Source organism: Sander lucioperca, chromosome 2 (assembly GCF_008315115.2).
Source record: "Sander lucioperca isolate FBNREF2018 chromosome 2, SLUC_FBN_1.2, whole genome shotgun sequence".
Taxonomy (NCBI): Eukaryota; Metazoa; Chordata; class Actinopteri; order Perciformes; family Percidae; genus Sander; species Sander lucioperca.
The window spans coordinates 26,578,352-26,593,439 of NC_050174.1; the positions used below are offsets into that span (position 1 = coordinate 26,578,352).

General features: G+C 40.4%; 2 protein-coding genes across 13 annotated transcripts in view; one reads left to right on the forward strand and one right to left on the reverse strand.

Moving 5' to 3' along the window:
* Positions 1–1,258, reverse strand: part of LOC116050452 (endophilin-B2-like) — a 58,679-nt gene extending 57,421 nt beyond the window's left edge. For all 7 annotated transcript variants that reach the window (XM_031300515.2, XM_031300513.2, XM_031300514.2 and 4 more), the window contains exons 1-2: positions 1,048–1,258; positions 218–359 (exon numbers count right to left, since the gene is read on the reverse strand). In XM_031300515.2, coding sequence (XP_031156375.1) covers positions 218–359; positions 1,048–1,110 — 205 coding nt within the window. In that variant the 5' untranslated portion in view covers positions 1,111–1,258. The remainder of the gene's footprint in view (positions 1–217; positions 360–1,047) is intronic.
* A 1,024-nt stretch (positions 1,259–2,282) lies between these two features.
* On the forward strand, positions 2,283–14,572 carry dph7 (diphthamide biosynthesis 7). 6 transcript variants are annotated; one of them, XM_031300502.2, is made up of 11 exons: positions 2,283–2,415; positions 2,747–2,884; positions 5,444–5,577; positions 6,145–6,232; positions 8,549–8,643; positions 8,793–8,950; positions 10,490–10,562; positions 11,211–11,276; positions 11,652–11,824; positions 12,588–13,599; positions 14,389–14,572. In XM_031300502.2, exons 2-10 carry the CDS (start codon positions 2,753–2,755, stop codon positions 13,001–13,003), a joined length of 1,335 nt encoding a protein of 444 aa, XP_031156362.1. In that variant the 5' UTR covers positions 2,283–2,415; positions 2,747–2,752; the 3' UTR covers positions 13,004–13,599; positions 14,389–14,572. The 6 variants fall into 6 exon arrangements, with proteins under 6 accessions (XP_031156362.1, XP_035851611.1, XP_031156361.1 ...); XM_035995718.1 differs by having other exon boundaries at positions 2,313–2,506; positions 2,672–2,884; XM_031300501.1 differs by having other exon boundaries at positions 2,313–2,506; positions 2,744–2,884.
* Positions 14,573–15,088: the final 516 nt, after the last annotated feature.

Sequence of the window (15,088 nt, forward strand, 5' to 3'; positions counted from 1 at the left end):
TGCTAGACATGTGGGATGTAATGACTTATCTGCCCTCAGGCAGGTATGGTAACAATTAAGTTGAACATAAAATAAATGAGCTAACATTTTCCATTATGTTGCTTTCAGCATCAGTCCTAAAACATCAGCCTAGCAGTTATTCTGCTTGAAGATAATATGTACTCTCTAGAATATGTGTCCCACCTCTAATGATAGGATTGCTATATTGATGGCATACTTGGGTTGGGCTGCAGCAGGACCTCAGTCTGTCTATATATTTTCTCAGTCCAGTGTTTGGTGCAGTCTGCACGGCTCATCAGGTTCTCGAAGTGAGCGTCCAACTCAGTCTTCTCCGCCTGGCCCAACTTCTCCTCTGTGAACTACGCACGCACGCACGCACGCACACACACACACACACACACACACACACACACACACACACACACACACACACGCACACACACACACACACACGTAAACTACAGAGACACAACTCTTCTCTTCCTAGTTTTAATCAATTATCATGAAAAACTAGGGCATCAACCAGACTGTATAAAACAGCATCAACGCGATATGATGACGTCATGGCATTGCTTACTTCACAGTCGTTTTGCCCCCTCTCCCCATCACTTAACTTGTCCAGATTAATATAAGTTAACGTTATACATCGGTTACAATTCCCTAAGCTTGTTTTAACTGACTGAGTCCATGGTTAATTACACTGGCGACTGGTTCGCTAGCTTGGCCTAAAATATCGTTACATTACCAAGATAGCCTTATCAAGATGGCTAACAACACTGCCATTAGCATTTGGACAGCGCTTGTTTAATTACTACGTATGCCTTAACTATTGCCACGACGTAGCTGTTAGCTGAATATGTAGTAATTGTATCTGCTTCCTATGCTAAACTCATGCGTCACGTTAGCTCGGCAAGGCACTACTCTACTTTACACACCTATGAATTACTACAAGTCACTGTAACGGTAGTCAGTAACGTCAGTACAGCTGGCTGTCAAAATGGAAGGAATGTGTTTCAGCCGAACAGTAGTTTTTGCAGATTTCATTACCTGGACAGCTCGCGTGAAAAACACTCCTGCATCGCTCGCAAATTTCTTCACGTTGAAATCCATTATTGTCTGTTCCTGCTAGCTTGTGGTGTTACACTTTAAGCTAGGATGAGCAGACTACTCGACACCAGCGGCTGGATGTTATGGCACAGCCGCACAGGGCAACAGTCACGTGACCGCCACGGAGGCCTCTTTACGTCAAACGTATCAATCTGCCAAAAATATTTAAAAGCAAAAATCCGGACTAACTTTAACAGGTGGTTTCTATGACATCACAACATTGATAACAGCAGTGACTTAGGCAAGCTAGGGCAACAGTTTCTTTGAGACAATGTGTGGGCGCGTCTGTCTTTGAAAATATCTTATGAACCGTTCATCCAATCTACTTTGTACTTGGAGCATTTGGAGCAGTTTGGACAGCATTGGATATTGGATATAAAAAAAATGTGAATAAAACAAAACGGCCGAACAATAAACAATAAAGGTCCAAAAACCCTGCAGCACCAGCACGCAGCAGGCTGCTTCCAACATTACATGATTGCTGGATATACCAAGCAAACTTTTCTTCACTTTCCCTGGGAGTACAAAACCATAAAATATACACACATTTGAACACAAACATGAACACACAAGGGTTTAATTAGTTTAAAAAAAAGTATAAAATTTGCATAAATTAATAGTTTTTGTTAGTTTTAAAAATGTGATACCGTTTTAAAAAATGTAGGGATTTTCTTAAAGTGCAATATGTTTTTTTTTAATATATTTTCTATATATTTTATTTTAAGTCAATCAGTGTTAAGACTGATAAAACACCATAACTTTCGGTGAATACCTTCAAAACAAAACTAGCCAAAATAATATATAATAATATAATAATAATAATTCTTTTTTCTATCGATATAACCATATCTACCATATAGACATGGTTATATAGATAGAACAAAGAATTATTCTGGTTATAGGTATCATAACTCATTTTTGTGCTAACTAAAGTACTTCCTGTATCCACACTTTCACTACAACACGAACCCCTGCATCATGAAATGCAATCCATTACAATGGCACTGCAGTAAATCAAACTGCTTTTGTCCACCCTCCTTTATTTTGGCTAGTTTTATTTTATTTATTTTATTTTAACAATTTAACAACAAGATCAAATCGCCAGTTTATAGAAAACCATTTTGAGTTTACATGATACAAGTCCATGTAAATTGGCGATTCGATCTTGTTGTTTTGCAGTGGTTCCTAAACGCACCCTTAACGCCAAGCGATGACGTAATGACGTATTGAGTCGTCCAGTCGTGGCTGGCTCACGTGTGACTTTGTTGTTAATGTTTTGTTTCTCAGGATATTCAGTATTAAACTAATGTAAGCTCAACTTTGGACATTTAATTCACCCGTTGAATATCTGCTCACTATCTGAAGTGTCTAACTGTTGCGCTGCGTGAGACTGCAGTGAGTAAGTTATAACCATAGGGTATAACGTTAGCTGCTAGCTAACTAACTGCCAAACAGATTATTTAGCTCAGATAGCCTACTGGAAGTTAGCTAGATAGATAGTATTTCTTAAGGTTGCGTACTAGTAACTTGTTAGACTTATCTGAGTTTACTTTTGATTTTACAGCCGAGACGTAACGGAATCTAAGTCTGCTTTTTAGTTATAGCACTGGCACAGTAACCCTAACGTTATGCAAAGCAGGTGGTCATGGCTTGGAAGTCGAGGACCCGTAATCTACAGGTGTTTGACACGGAGCTGAGTGCTGACACGGTGGAGTGGTGTCCCGTTTCATCGAACCACGATGTCCTGGCCTGCGGGACCTATCAGCTGCATAAAGGGGTGAGGCTACACACGAACAGTCCTAGCTGTAACCCGGTACATCCTATTACCCAGGGCCGTGCAGAGACCTTTTGAGGGGGGGCTCAAAATTAAAAAAAGGGCATATGCAGGGTTCCAAATTTATTAGCCAAATGCTGGTAAAATATGCAAGTGGCTGGTAGATTTGCTGCACTCACCAGCCAAAAAAACAATGGTACTCTATTGAGTAGCTGGTGAAATGTGAACATTGACTAGCCATTTGGCTGGTGGACGAAAAAGTTAATTTTGAACCCTGGGCATATGGAACAAGATTTGCTAACAATATACATTATGTCATCTTTATTTTAAAAACTGTATATTTTAACATAATACTAAATCCAAAATACTGTACACCTCAAAATGAAATATGGAGCCTTCGACTACATTCACACAAATATATCCAAAAAATGCAACTGTTGTCCAAGCAAAATGAAATCTTTCATACAGTATCCAAACTGTATATAGAAAGTGCAATATGAAATGTTACATAATACTAAATCCACAATACGGTATACCTCAAAATGAAATATAGAGCCTTACATTAGACTACATTCACACAAATACAAGATAACGAGATATCAAACCAGAAACAGTTTAATTGTAGCCTATAAGTGCAACCTGAGCTGACTATCAGGTTTCTGTAGCAGTGGGCTAGTAGGCTTGGAATCAGAAAGGGATTTGCAAAGGTATGCAGCATGTTTCAGATTATTTTCTCAAAATATAACGATGTCCTTTATTAAGTCACCTACACCGCAGACTACAAATAACCTAAGCTAATTTCCCAAAGAAGTGACATGTTCTTTTAAGTGGGCTGCTGGTTGAGAGGCAGAAAGCACACACACACACACACACACACACACACACACACACACACACACACACCTGTTAACCTACAGATAACTGCTGCTGCTGCACACACACACACCCTTCTGTTAACCTACAGAGAACTGCTGCTGTCTTCTCTTGTGTATCAGAGAATGAAACGGTGATGCTATAAGGCTATCACACGATGAGTAATTGTGGCCGCGGCAGCTCGTGCAGTTACCGCGAAATGTGACTACTTCAAAGTTAGCTGCCTGCTGGCTGTTTTAATCCTGGAGGAGACTCGTTATGCAGCGGCAGCGGCAAGAGGCCTCTATAACAAACCAAATGCGCATGCATGCATTCTCATTCACTTCAAAAGCACACTTACCTGCACTTCAACTTTCTGTCGCTCTTGCTGGCCGCGCCGCCGACGGATGTCATGGACTCACTTGTATCTAAGTGGCGCGCCTGGCAGGAAGCCTGGTCATCATGTGATATGAAGGTTTAGGTCGTTGTATCTAGCTAATTATTATTGTTAAATATTATTCTTAAACGGACCACTTGTGGGCCATCGTCAAAGAAAAAAGGTATAAAAAAATCTGGACAAAAAAAGGGCACTTTGGCCTTGAGGGGCTCAAGCACCCATAGCCCCCCCCCCCCTTGCACGTGCATGCTATTACCTGTTATCCTATCATCTATAGTTGATTCAGCATTAGTGTCAGGTGTTTCCTATCTGTATTTACACGGTATGACAACATCAAACCTTTTTTAGTCGTTACTGTCCACAGGAACACTGCTTCCCAGTGCAGTGCCATTGATTCTCCTCTTTTAGACCACATGAGATTAATCAAACTAGAACTAACGTTACGTGGCTTAAGTGCTTGCTGTCATCGTGACAAGGATGAGGATATGATTCACGATATTGGATAATATTTTTTGTATCATTTTCATTGAAAACTATTACAATTTAGTCCGTAGGATGCGATTTGTATGATGGGACGTCTCCGTAGCACCACAATACCTAATTCAGAATGGTTTGACACATATTTTGACTTTAACACGTATTGCGGCCCCCAGCGATTTGGATATTGCACTAGTCCATATTGCGATTTCGATAAAATTGCGAATAATGGTGCAGCCCTAGCCCTGAGATCTCCAGGTGCATTTGGTTTGTGAAAGTTTGATAGTCAGTTTGTAAGTTGTAATGCACCATTTAAGCACAATGTCAACTTAGGACCTTATCCTAAGGCCCTGTGTCTAAATCTAGACCTGGGTCCCCATAGCAGGGCACAAATGAGTTGGGGTTGTCCACACCTACTATAGGAAGCATAACCCTCTTCTGGCTGTACATTTAAAATAGTTGGTACACATTAATTGAGATTGACATAAAAAACATTATTGAAAACTACAACTAATAAAAGTATCACACAGGATTCAATTGTTGTGCAGTAAACACGCTCAAATACATAAGGTCAGCACTTCATACCTCATACTCATTATTTCATTTCAATTCATGTGTGCTGGTAACGGTGCTAACCATATTAATTAATTACATTTAATCTATTGGACATACTTTACCAAGCCTGCCTTGTAAAGTCATAATGATTATTATATGATTAATTGTGCTGCCTGAGTTCTTTGTGACTTAATTTAATGCAGCAGTAATGTTTACATACTCGTGCTCCTGTTGGTATCTGACCGTTGACTGATGATGTCCTTTTCATTTTCTTCCTGTAGGCAGAGGAAGAGGATGCCACCCCAAGGCGGACTGGTCGCTTGTACCTTTTTGAATTTCGGCGAGAGGGATCTATGATCCCTCCTCTTACTGAGCTACAGCGCATGGACACGGCGGCCATTTTAGATTTGAAATGGTAAGAAATCAGGTTTGACCAGTTATTGATGTCATAAGCTGTGTTTGAAACCGTTCCCTCACTCACTCACTCACTATTCCCTATATAGTGTTTATTAAATAGTGAACTATATCGGGAATGACCAAACCAGATTTTGGACACATCGTAACATTCCCTGAAAACAAATCGTTGCGTGACCTGCGTCAGTAGATGAGCACTCAGGAGGAGAGTAACATGCTGTATATATGTTGCATGTTAGATTACCACTGTTTAGAAACCAAAGTCTGCTCCATTTTTCCTTTTCAGTTTTCGCAGGTGCTTCTGCTTCTTCTTCTCTTCCGGGAAAACACGGCCGCGTTGCGTTGTGGTATACAGGAGGAAAATGTAGGGTACATCGTATGTACGCTCAAATTAGCTTTGCATTGTGGGTATTTTATAGCGGACTATACAGTGAATGAAATTAACCGCGGAGAATTCGAACACCACTACAAAATGGTGAACACACTATATATATTGCACTATTTCCGTGTTAGGGAACGGTTTTGAACCCAGCTTTTGGCTCTTGTTGATTCCTTTGCGTGTTCTCAGGTGCCATGTGCCGGTGTCAGGGAGGGCAGTGCTGGGAATGGCAGCTGCCACCGGAGAGCTGCAGCTGTACACGCTGTCAGACAGTCAGGTGAGAAATGTGGCATCAGAAGAATCCCACCCAGTGACATCAAATATTTATAGGCATATAGCTGATGTTTGTGTACAGAATCAGCATGTAGGGTTTTTGACAAGACATATGATTGTTGAATATACACATCAGCTGCTGAGATCAAATATCATTGAATGCACCCTTTTCTACCACAATAATAAGTCATGTAATCAGAGAACATCATTCTAACCAAACTCGGGTATGGGGGGACTTGGGGGCACCCCCCTGGCTCTGACATCTCTCCATCCATACATAAGGCATACATACATAATATTTATCTATTTGGGCCTGTGTTTGAATATACTGTATATAACAGTTAAATAATTGAATTTCTCCTTGCGGGATTCATTATTATTATTATTATTATATGGCTTACCCCCATTTTCCACTGGGCGCGTGCGTCTGTGCTGTGTTCCGGCTGCATTCCTGTTTTGTTCTGTCCTCTGCCACGTGCCATACATTGCTGCCCGACTTGCAGATTATATTGTCTCTACAAGAACTTTACAGCAAGTAATGTTTATTAAGCTAGTCTCTACCTTCCACTCCAAGCTCTCCTGTAATTAAACTCCATGCCTTCTCTTTTCTGCCGTTGCCTTATAAAAGGGATCTGTGATGTTTGTTATGTTTTTCCACCTCCAAGATGAATCTCTCATTGTCTGTGGTGTTGTAGAGGAGACATAAACGATATTGGGTGGGGGGGGGGTGTCTTTTGTTAAATTGACTGGATGCTCTCTCTGTTTCCCTTCCTACCTGGCAGTCTGAATGCCCCGCGGCTCGCGTGAAAATAGTCCTGCCACGTATCTTTAGCGGAGCGGAGAGCCGCTCCACGCACACTTCAGGGACGCACCGCAGCCCGGCTGGTGGAATATCAAGCATTGACTTGAATGGCCGCTATTGCTCCCAGGGCCCGCGGCGCCTCTGGAATGCAGATGTGCCTGGGGGAAAACAGGGGTTAATGTCTGCATTGTCTGTGAGCAAAGAACGCATACAGTGTACAACATATAAATGCTTGAGTTTGTATACCAAATAGCACTGTAACTTCAACACCAAAAATAGACAGTAAGGGGCATCGTGAAATGTTTCTCTGCTGCATAGAAGTTCATGTATTTGCCAGATTTATCAGAAAATCACAATGTACCACGTGTGGTTCTGTGGTTAAGCAAGGCCCTGATGAACGGTTAGATTATAAAGCAGAGTTTGCTCCATTAGGCCAACCTGTTGGCAGTATCTTATTAAAACTGACCATACACACAGTGGTGGCCAAGAAAGCAGGAAGACTTTACAATAGGTGCACAATATAATTGCGGTCTAATACAACAGACCTGCAATAATAATACAATAATAAACACAACCTTTGCTATGCTGTTAACGTTGAGTATGTGGTTTGTGCTGGTCTGCATGGTGTTATGAAGACTGAGGAGTTTGTTTTGGAGTGACAAACGCCTTAAAACATACTACTGTCCTATACAACACTTGACACAGTGTCGACAACATCTAAACATAGTCTTGCACAGCTCTTTTACTAAGTTACTGTACCTTCCATGGTGTGTTACCACACATAGCCTCTTCAGTCTGTTGAGAGAGGACAGTAAATGTGTGCAAGCTAAAATGAACCAAGACACATTGTTTGTTCAGTAGGCCACAGAAAGGTTTGCTGCTGATGTAAAATGATGTGTTTGGACGGGACGAGTGTGTTCATTCTGCTCTGCCTGTTATAATGTATTATAATTAGGGCTGGGACGGTATGCTTTCTTCCTGATTAGATTCTTTACCGATAACATGACATTAAGATGTGATTTGAATTGTAATTGTTATTTACTGCGATTCTAGAAGTATTGTGATTTGATAGTATTGAGTATTGGGATTTTCCTTTCCTTCTTTAACAAAAACAAAAGTTGAATAATCCACTTCTAGAGGCAATATATCATGAGACATTTCTAACAGCTAATAGTTTTCTAAGAAGAATGCACATCGCATGTCCGTTAGTCAGTCTGACATTTATTTACTTTGTAAAGAAGAACATAACATGGCTTTTCTACATTTTCTGCCGTTTCTCTGTTTTGCTGGAAACAGATATGATGTAGTCGCCGTCAACGATACCGTCTAAACAAAAAATATTTAGGTGAGTCATTGGTAAAAAAAAATCAATAAAAAATCACGACCCTACGGAAAATCCTGATACATACGATTTTTGATTTTTTTTTTTCCCACACCCCTATATTATAATACTATTATAAGGTGTGACACCAGTTGTTGATGTGGTAGTCTGCACTAATGAATGTGTGTATCCAGTAGGAAGGCGGCTGTAGTCTGCACTCGCTGTGCAGTTTGGAGGTGGGAGCAGAGCGGCTGGCTCTGTCGTTAGACTGGTCCACGGGGAGAATGGACAGGTAACACACTCAGCATGGACCAGAGCTCTGACTCCATATGAATGTTACATCATCAGTAACATTATGTGTACACACACACACACACACACACACACACACACACGGCTCCTTTTATGACAGTTGAGTGAGTTCCCTGTTTGTTCCTGCAGCAGTGATGTGCGGGTGGTGTGCAGCGACTCTGCAGGCTGCGTCAGTGTGCTGACCCTGGCTGAAGGCGCTCTCACAGCTCTGTCACAGTGGAAAGCCCATGACTTTGAGGCCTGGATCTCAGCCTTCTCCTACTGGGACACACAGCTGGTTTACTCTGGTAACACTCCCTTACTGTAAATCATAATTGGCTTGTAATAATCATAAAGAAAATGTTTTATTAATAAAAACAAACATAAAACAGATGCATCCCTTACACTGACAGAGGGAATAACAATAGGAATCAGACTAATTCACACATATTTTACTCGTTAAATAAACCCAGGCTGCACCTGTCAGCCATTCAATACAATTTCATAATGAGACAGCTGTGGACAACACAGAACGGACATTACAATAAGAGGAATACAATAAACAATAAAGAATAAAAATAAATGAACATAAATTATATATAAACATGCCTTGATAGTACCAGTTACCAAATCTACCAATCTCTTTTTCTCACAAAAATGCAACATGTGTACGAGAGTACCAACTTCTTTCTCACATTTCCAGCAGGTGTCGCTGTCCCTTAGTCTAAGTTTGGCTAATTGTTGTGGGGTAAGAGTTTACAGTGAGTAAGTTGAGCTTGAGCTTTATGTGAACAGCTATGCTAAGAGGGAACCAGCTTTTCTCATCTGTCATCTGTAATTTTCTCTCCCATCTACTTCTCAACATATTCTCAAACCTTCCAATCTGACCTCGTATAAGAACTTGGAGGCTCCACCTTTTTTCTGCCAGGCTACATGAAACAGCTCCTGGCTCTTAGCTGGAGGGTCAAGATAGTTTTTTTTCTATTGTTTAGAATACAATGCCTGATCTGTAAAAAATTCCAAAAATCCTGTTGACTAAGATCATATTCACTCTTAATTTCATCAAATGATCTAATTTTATTTCCCCTAACCAAGTCACCAAGAAAATTAATTTCAGATGTGGCCCATTGCCTATCAATAGCTTTTTTATTAAACCAGACAGAGGGGTAAATTATGGATTAGCCGTAATCATGTGGTGGATCTTTGTCCAGGTTTATCCCTGCTCCGTCTCTCTTTCAGTTAAGGGGTCCTTGGCTTGAAAAACGTTAAAGACCCCTGCTTCATACAACACAGTATTTAATTGGAGCCCAACCGATGCTAACTTTTTGCGGCCGATACCAACATCCATATTTAAGAGTTACTAAAATCTGATACGATAACGAAACGATACATCAGCTGATATTCATGTTTTTACATAAACGCAGACCATGCACAAAGATGACATTTATTTTTTTGAAAGATTGTGACCAAGATATGTACTAAGCAGGACATTTTGCAGTTGAGAAATAGCTTGACAGTGCTCTCTGGAAAAAAACCTATGCAACAGCAACATTGTTCCTAAAAGTCACGAATATATCTTTGGCATTTGATATCTTGTTACTTATCGGTCGACATACACTGTAGAATGATGCAGATATATCGGCAACAAGGTAAAATTGTATGCTGGATAGCTCCTTTTACAGTGTTATATAATTAATTATATGTTTTATATTAATAAATTATTCTTATTAATGCATGAATGTGTAATCAGCATTTAGGTGGATAAGAGGGAGCTCATTGTTACTGCTATATCTCTTTTCTGCATTTACACCTTTTCCTCTCTGTGTGTGTTTGTCGTTCCTCCTCAGGTGGAGATGATTGCAAACTTAAAGGCTGGGATCTCAGGGTCGGGCCCTCCTGCCCCACTTTCACCAGTAAAAGGTGAGTACTGATATTAGCATCAACTAGGGCTGGGCAGTATATTGATATATCGACATCGTGATATAATGAGACTAGATATCTTTGCATCAATTTTGGATATCGTAATATGGTAAGTGTTGTCTTTTCTCCCAAGTCAATGACCCAAATGTGACTAATGACCCTCAGGTGACACAACCCACCAGATACATATCTGGAACTCCCCACTAGTCAGTGAGAACTGAAGAAGCCTTTTGGATGAGAGGCGAAACGTCTTTGCAGAATTCCTAGCAAGTCCAGTTGCCTTTGCGTATCACAGAGAACTTTCTTTTCCTGGTGTTAAAGGCTGCGTTACAGTAAAGTGATGTCATTTTCTGAACTTACAAGACCATTCTAGCTGTTATATAATTATTTGCCTCTTTACCCACTTAGTCATTATATCCACCTTATTGAGTTTTATTTATCTAAAATTGAATTGTGAAGATTTTATGTTAAAGCACCAATAGTTAACGCTACAATGTTGTTGCAATATCGACGTGGAGGTATTTGGTCAAGAATATCGTGATATCTGATTTTCTCCGTATGGCCCAGCCAGGGCAACAACAACATTCATTTGGTTTGTCCGTTTAGGAAAGTACATATTAGTACAATGTCTGTTCTGTTCTCTTGAAGGCACTCGATGGGTGTGTGCAGTATTCACAGCAACCCACATCGGGAACACATCCTGGCTACAGGCAGGTAAATATCCCAGTGAACTCTCTATGGTAACTTGGCATTGTGTGAGAATTGCCTTTTGTATGGTTATAGCTACTGTTTACAGGGTAAACTCTTTCGGGTTGTACCACAGACATGAAACAGATTTTATTCTTCAGCTATGGCGAAGTGCAAGTTTAGTGTTACTTGGCTTGAAAACCCTGAATTTAGGGCCCAGTTGATGTTGTGATAAAGGTCTTTGATTTATAATGGTCTTAAAAAGTCTTCAATTTGACTTGATGAAACCTGCAGAAACTCTTGTTTTCTACCACTGCTTCCTCTGTCTTTGGTCTTCTTGTCCTAAACTTTCAGCTGGCTGAGTGTCTGTAAGTCTTGTGTTTTGGGCTTCTCTTTCTGCAGCTACGATGAGCAGGTTTTGCTGTGGGATGGCAGGAACATGCGGCAGCCTCTCAGTGAGAGTCCCGTGGGCGGTGGCGTGTGGAGGCTGAAGTGGCACCCGACTCACCAGCACCTGCTGCTGGCAGCCAGCATGCACAATGACTTCCACATCCTTCACTGCCAGCAGGCCCTGGGTGAGTAGGAAGGAGAGATGGCCAAGGAAACATTTGCTATGGATTGTTACTATGAACTTTTTTTGGTTTTTTTTCTTCTTCTTTGTTTTATGGTTGGTTAGTCGTTCATTTAGTTACCCTAGGTACCAAGCATTATCTTTGCCTTCAGATTCATTAAGTTAATCAATAGGAAAATAATGGCAACTATTTTGATAAACGATAAAAAATGTCAGTGATTTTTCAAGCAAAATTGCCAAACGTTCTCTGGTTTCAGCTTCTTAAATGTGATAATTAGCTTGTTTTTGATGGATGCATTGTATGCCTGTATTATATGCCAATACTAGAGAGATGACATAAAATGAAGGAGCAAGAGATGCACCAAATGTCCCTGGCTGGATTCAAACTGGGAACTTTTGGTTCACGGATCAAGAAAATAATAATTACTTGCAGTCCTAAATTGCCTTTTTTGAAAAATAATTACATTTTCAAAACTGTTTAAAAAAAAAAAAAAAAAAAAACACTGGTTGAGTTGTGCATTGACTGCATACCAAGATATTTTCTCTATCATTTAGTTATGGTCATTGGCCTGGCACTTAGGATCTTCATTACAGAATAAATTGGGATCCATTAGGTGGTGAGAAACTTGTGGGAACTGTTATTCAACCTAAGATATTGTATACAAAGTAGTGTGAATGAAATGGATCCCGTTAGGACCAGGACATCTCAAGAGTGAGTAACTTCTGTTTCTGTTTGAAACCCTTAATGTTTCCCTGTCATTGTCCAGAGGGCAGTGGAGGAGCGTGTCCAGTCGTAGCCTCCTATATCCTCCACAACTCCCTGGCGTACGGAGCCGACTGGTCTCGGCTGTCCCTGGAGGAGCCCGTTCCTTGCTCCCCTGTTGCTGCAGAACCAAAGGAAAGCCTCACAGAGAGTGGAGGACACCTGAGAATTCAGTACGAATCTCCCACTGCCAGCTTTGACACTTCCCTAGAAGATGATGCAGGACGATACATCCCAGAGGGCATTGCAGCACCCTCTATCAGTGGGGATAGAGGTCCAGGCCCTGCCCTCAACTCGAACGAGGACGCTTCTTCACTGTCCTGTCTACTGGCAAGCTGCTCATTCTACGACCATATGCTCCATGTGTGGCGCTGGGACTGGACTCCAGATGAGGCGCAACCGGAATTAGAGCAATGTTGACCAGGCTGAGCACCGGCTGCATTGACACTATAGAAATATCTTCTATCAAATTATACCATGCACCCAAGTAAAGCAGAATGTACAGTCCAGCTATAACACTGGCATTATGTTATTCTATTCACTGTCTTCATTATGCAGTCCCCACACTTTGGAATAATTTATCACAGAATATGCAATTAGGAAAATGGTATATTTTCATAATGACAGATTTTTATAAACTTGTATTTAAACTGAAATTGCTTATAATCCTTTTAATGTACATCATGTAGCAGCAATGTCAAAACAACCATTCACCCACATACCTTTCCTTTATTATAGCTTTTTTAAACACTTTGTGATCGTGTTGAAGAAAATTGCTCACAAAAACACCATGCTTAAAGAATAGCAACAATTGTATTACTGTAGGTACCCATGCAGTATGTGTGAATGTATCTGATCACTTACTCTAAGGGGAATTCTCCTAATTTGCACCCCTCAGCCTTCTAAGGACATTGTGCTCCTGGATTCAGTTAAGCATAAAGGACATTTTGGCAGGGTTGATGCTTGATGACTTGTGATTTTATCCCAGATTAGCTGGTTGAAGGTAGGTATTAAAGGTCCCATGACATGGTGCTCTTTGGATGCTTTTATATAGGCCTTAGTGGTCCCCTAATACTGTATCTGAAGTCTCTTTTATATAGACCTTAGTGGTCCCCTAATACTGTATCTGAAGTCTCTTTTATATAGACCTTAGTGGTCCCCTAATACTGTATCTGAAGTCTCTTTTATATAGGCCTTAGTGGTCCCCTAATACTGTATCTGAAGTCTCTTTTATATAGGCCTTAGTGGTCCCCTAATACTGGATCTGAAGTCTCTTTTATATAGGCCTTAGTGGTCCCCTAATACTGGATCTGAAGTCTCTTTTATATAGGCCTTAGTGGTCCCCTAATACTGGATCTGAAGTCTCTTTTATATAGGCCTTAGTGGTCCCCTAATACTGGATCTGAAGTCTCTTTTATATAGGCCTTAGTGGTCCCCTAATACTGTATCTGAAGTCTCTTTTATATAGGCCTTAGTGGTCCCCTAATACTGTATCTGAAGTCTCTTTTATATAGGCCTTAGTGGTCCCCTAATACTGTATCTGAAGTCTCTTTTATATAGACCTTAGTGGTCCCCTAATACTGTATCTGAAGTCTCTTTTATATAGGCCTTAGTGGTCCCCTAATACTGTATCTGAAGTCTCTTTTATATAGGCCTTAGTGGTCCCCTAATACTGTATCTGAAGTCTCTTTTATATAGACCTTAGTGGTCCCCTCATACTGTATCTGAAGTCTCTTTCCCGAAATTCAGCCTCACATTAATGTTAAACCTCAAAGTGAAATGTTCATGCCATGAGACCTTTAAAGCTCTGCTGTAATGAACTTTCTCTAGATAAACCCCTTTTTGCATTTGTATATGGTGTTATGCCAGTATCTGTGCTGCTCCACAAAACCTGGGGTGGTGATCTTTACCATATGAGGATTTTGGAAACTTTACCACAATAGTATATTCATTACACTTTCTGACCAATAAAGTTCAATTGACAAGTTCTAGGTTAACTGTGCAGATCTTAACTTAGACACGGAGTGAACATTTCTTTGAATGCAAGGGGTTCTGAGCAAAATGATTAACTATATGGTAATTCATTATGTATAAGAACAGGGGTCATCAGAGTTACTGCAGGGGGTCCACCAAGTGTTTAATCTTTTTAAATAATGATAATATGCTGACTGGTCTATAGGTAAGGTAGTCACTAAGGTAGACATCCACAGAAACAGTTCATCCTAAAGATTCACTGTACAACATGTATGTTTAACAAGATGATTTATGAAATCATGCTAACAATTATTTTAATAGGTTAGTATTCTATGCACTAAGACGGTATGTATAAAGGCTTTAGACCGTCCACGTTATTGTAGGCCCATCTTAATATGCAACTTAATTTATACAATATATGTAATAGGGGGTCCCTGCTCCGTCTCTCTCAGTTAAGGGGTTCTTGCCTTAACAAGCGTTGAAGACCCCTGGTGTATGTTATAGTTTGTTCAACTGATCTTTACAACGACT

Excerpts from the sequence above, each read along its gene's own strand:
- dph7 (XM_031300502.2), top strand. The coding sequence starts at position 2,753 with ATGGCTTGGAAGTCGAGGACCCGTAATCTACAGGTGTTTGACACGGAG. Across the intron at positions 8,644-8,792 it reads TCCACGGGGAGAATGGACAG|CAGTGATGTGCGGGTGGTGT; the intron begins GTAACACACTCA and ends TTGTTCCTGCAG. Across the intron at positions 8,951-10,489 it reads CACACAGCTGGTTTACTCTG|GTGGAGATGATTGCAAACTT; the intron begins GTAACACTCCCT and ends GTTCCTCCTCAG.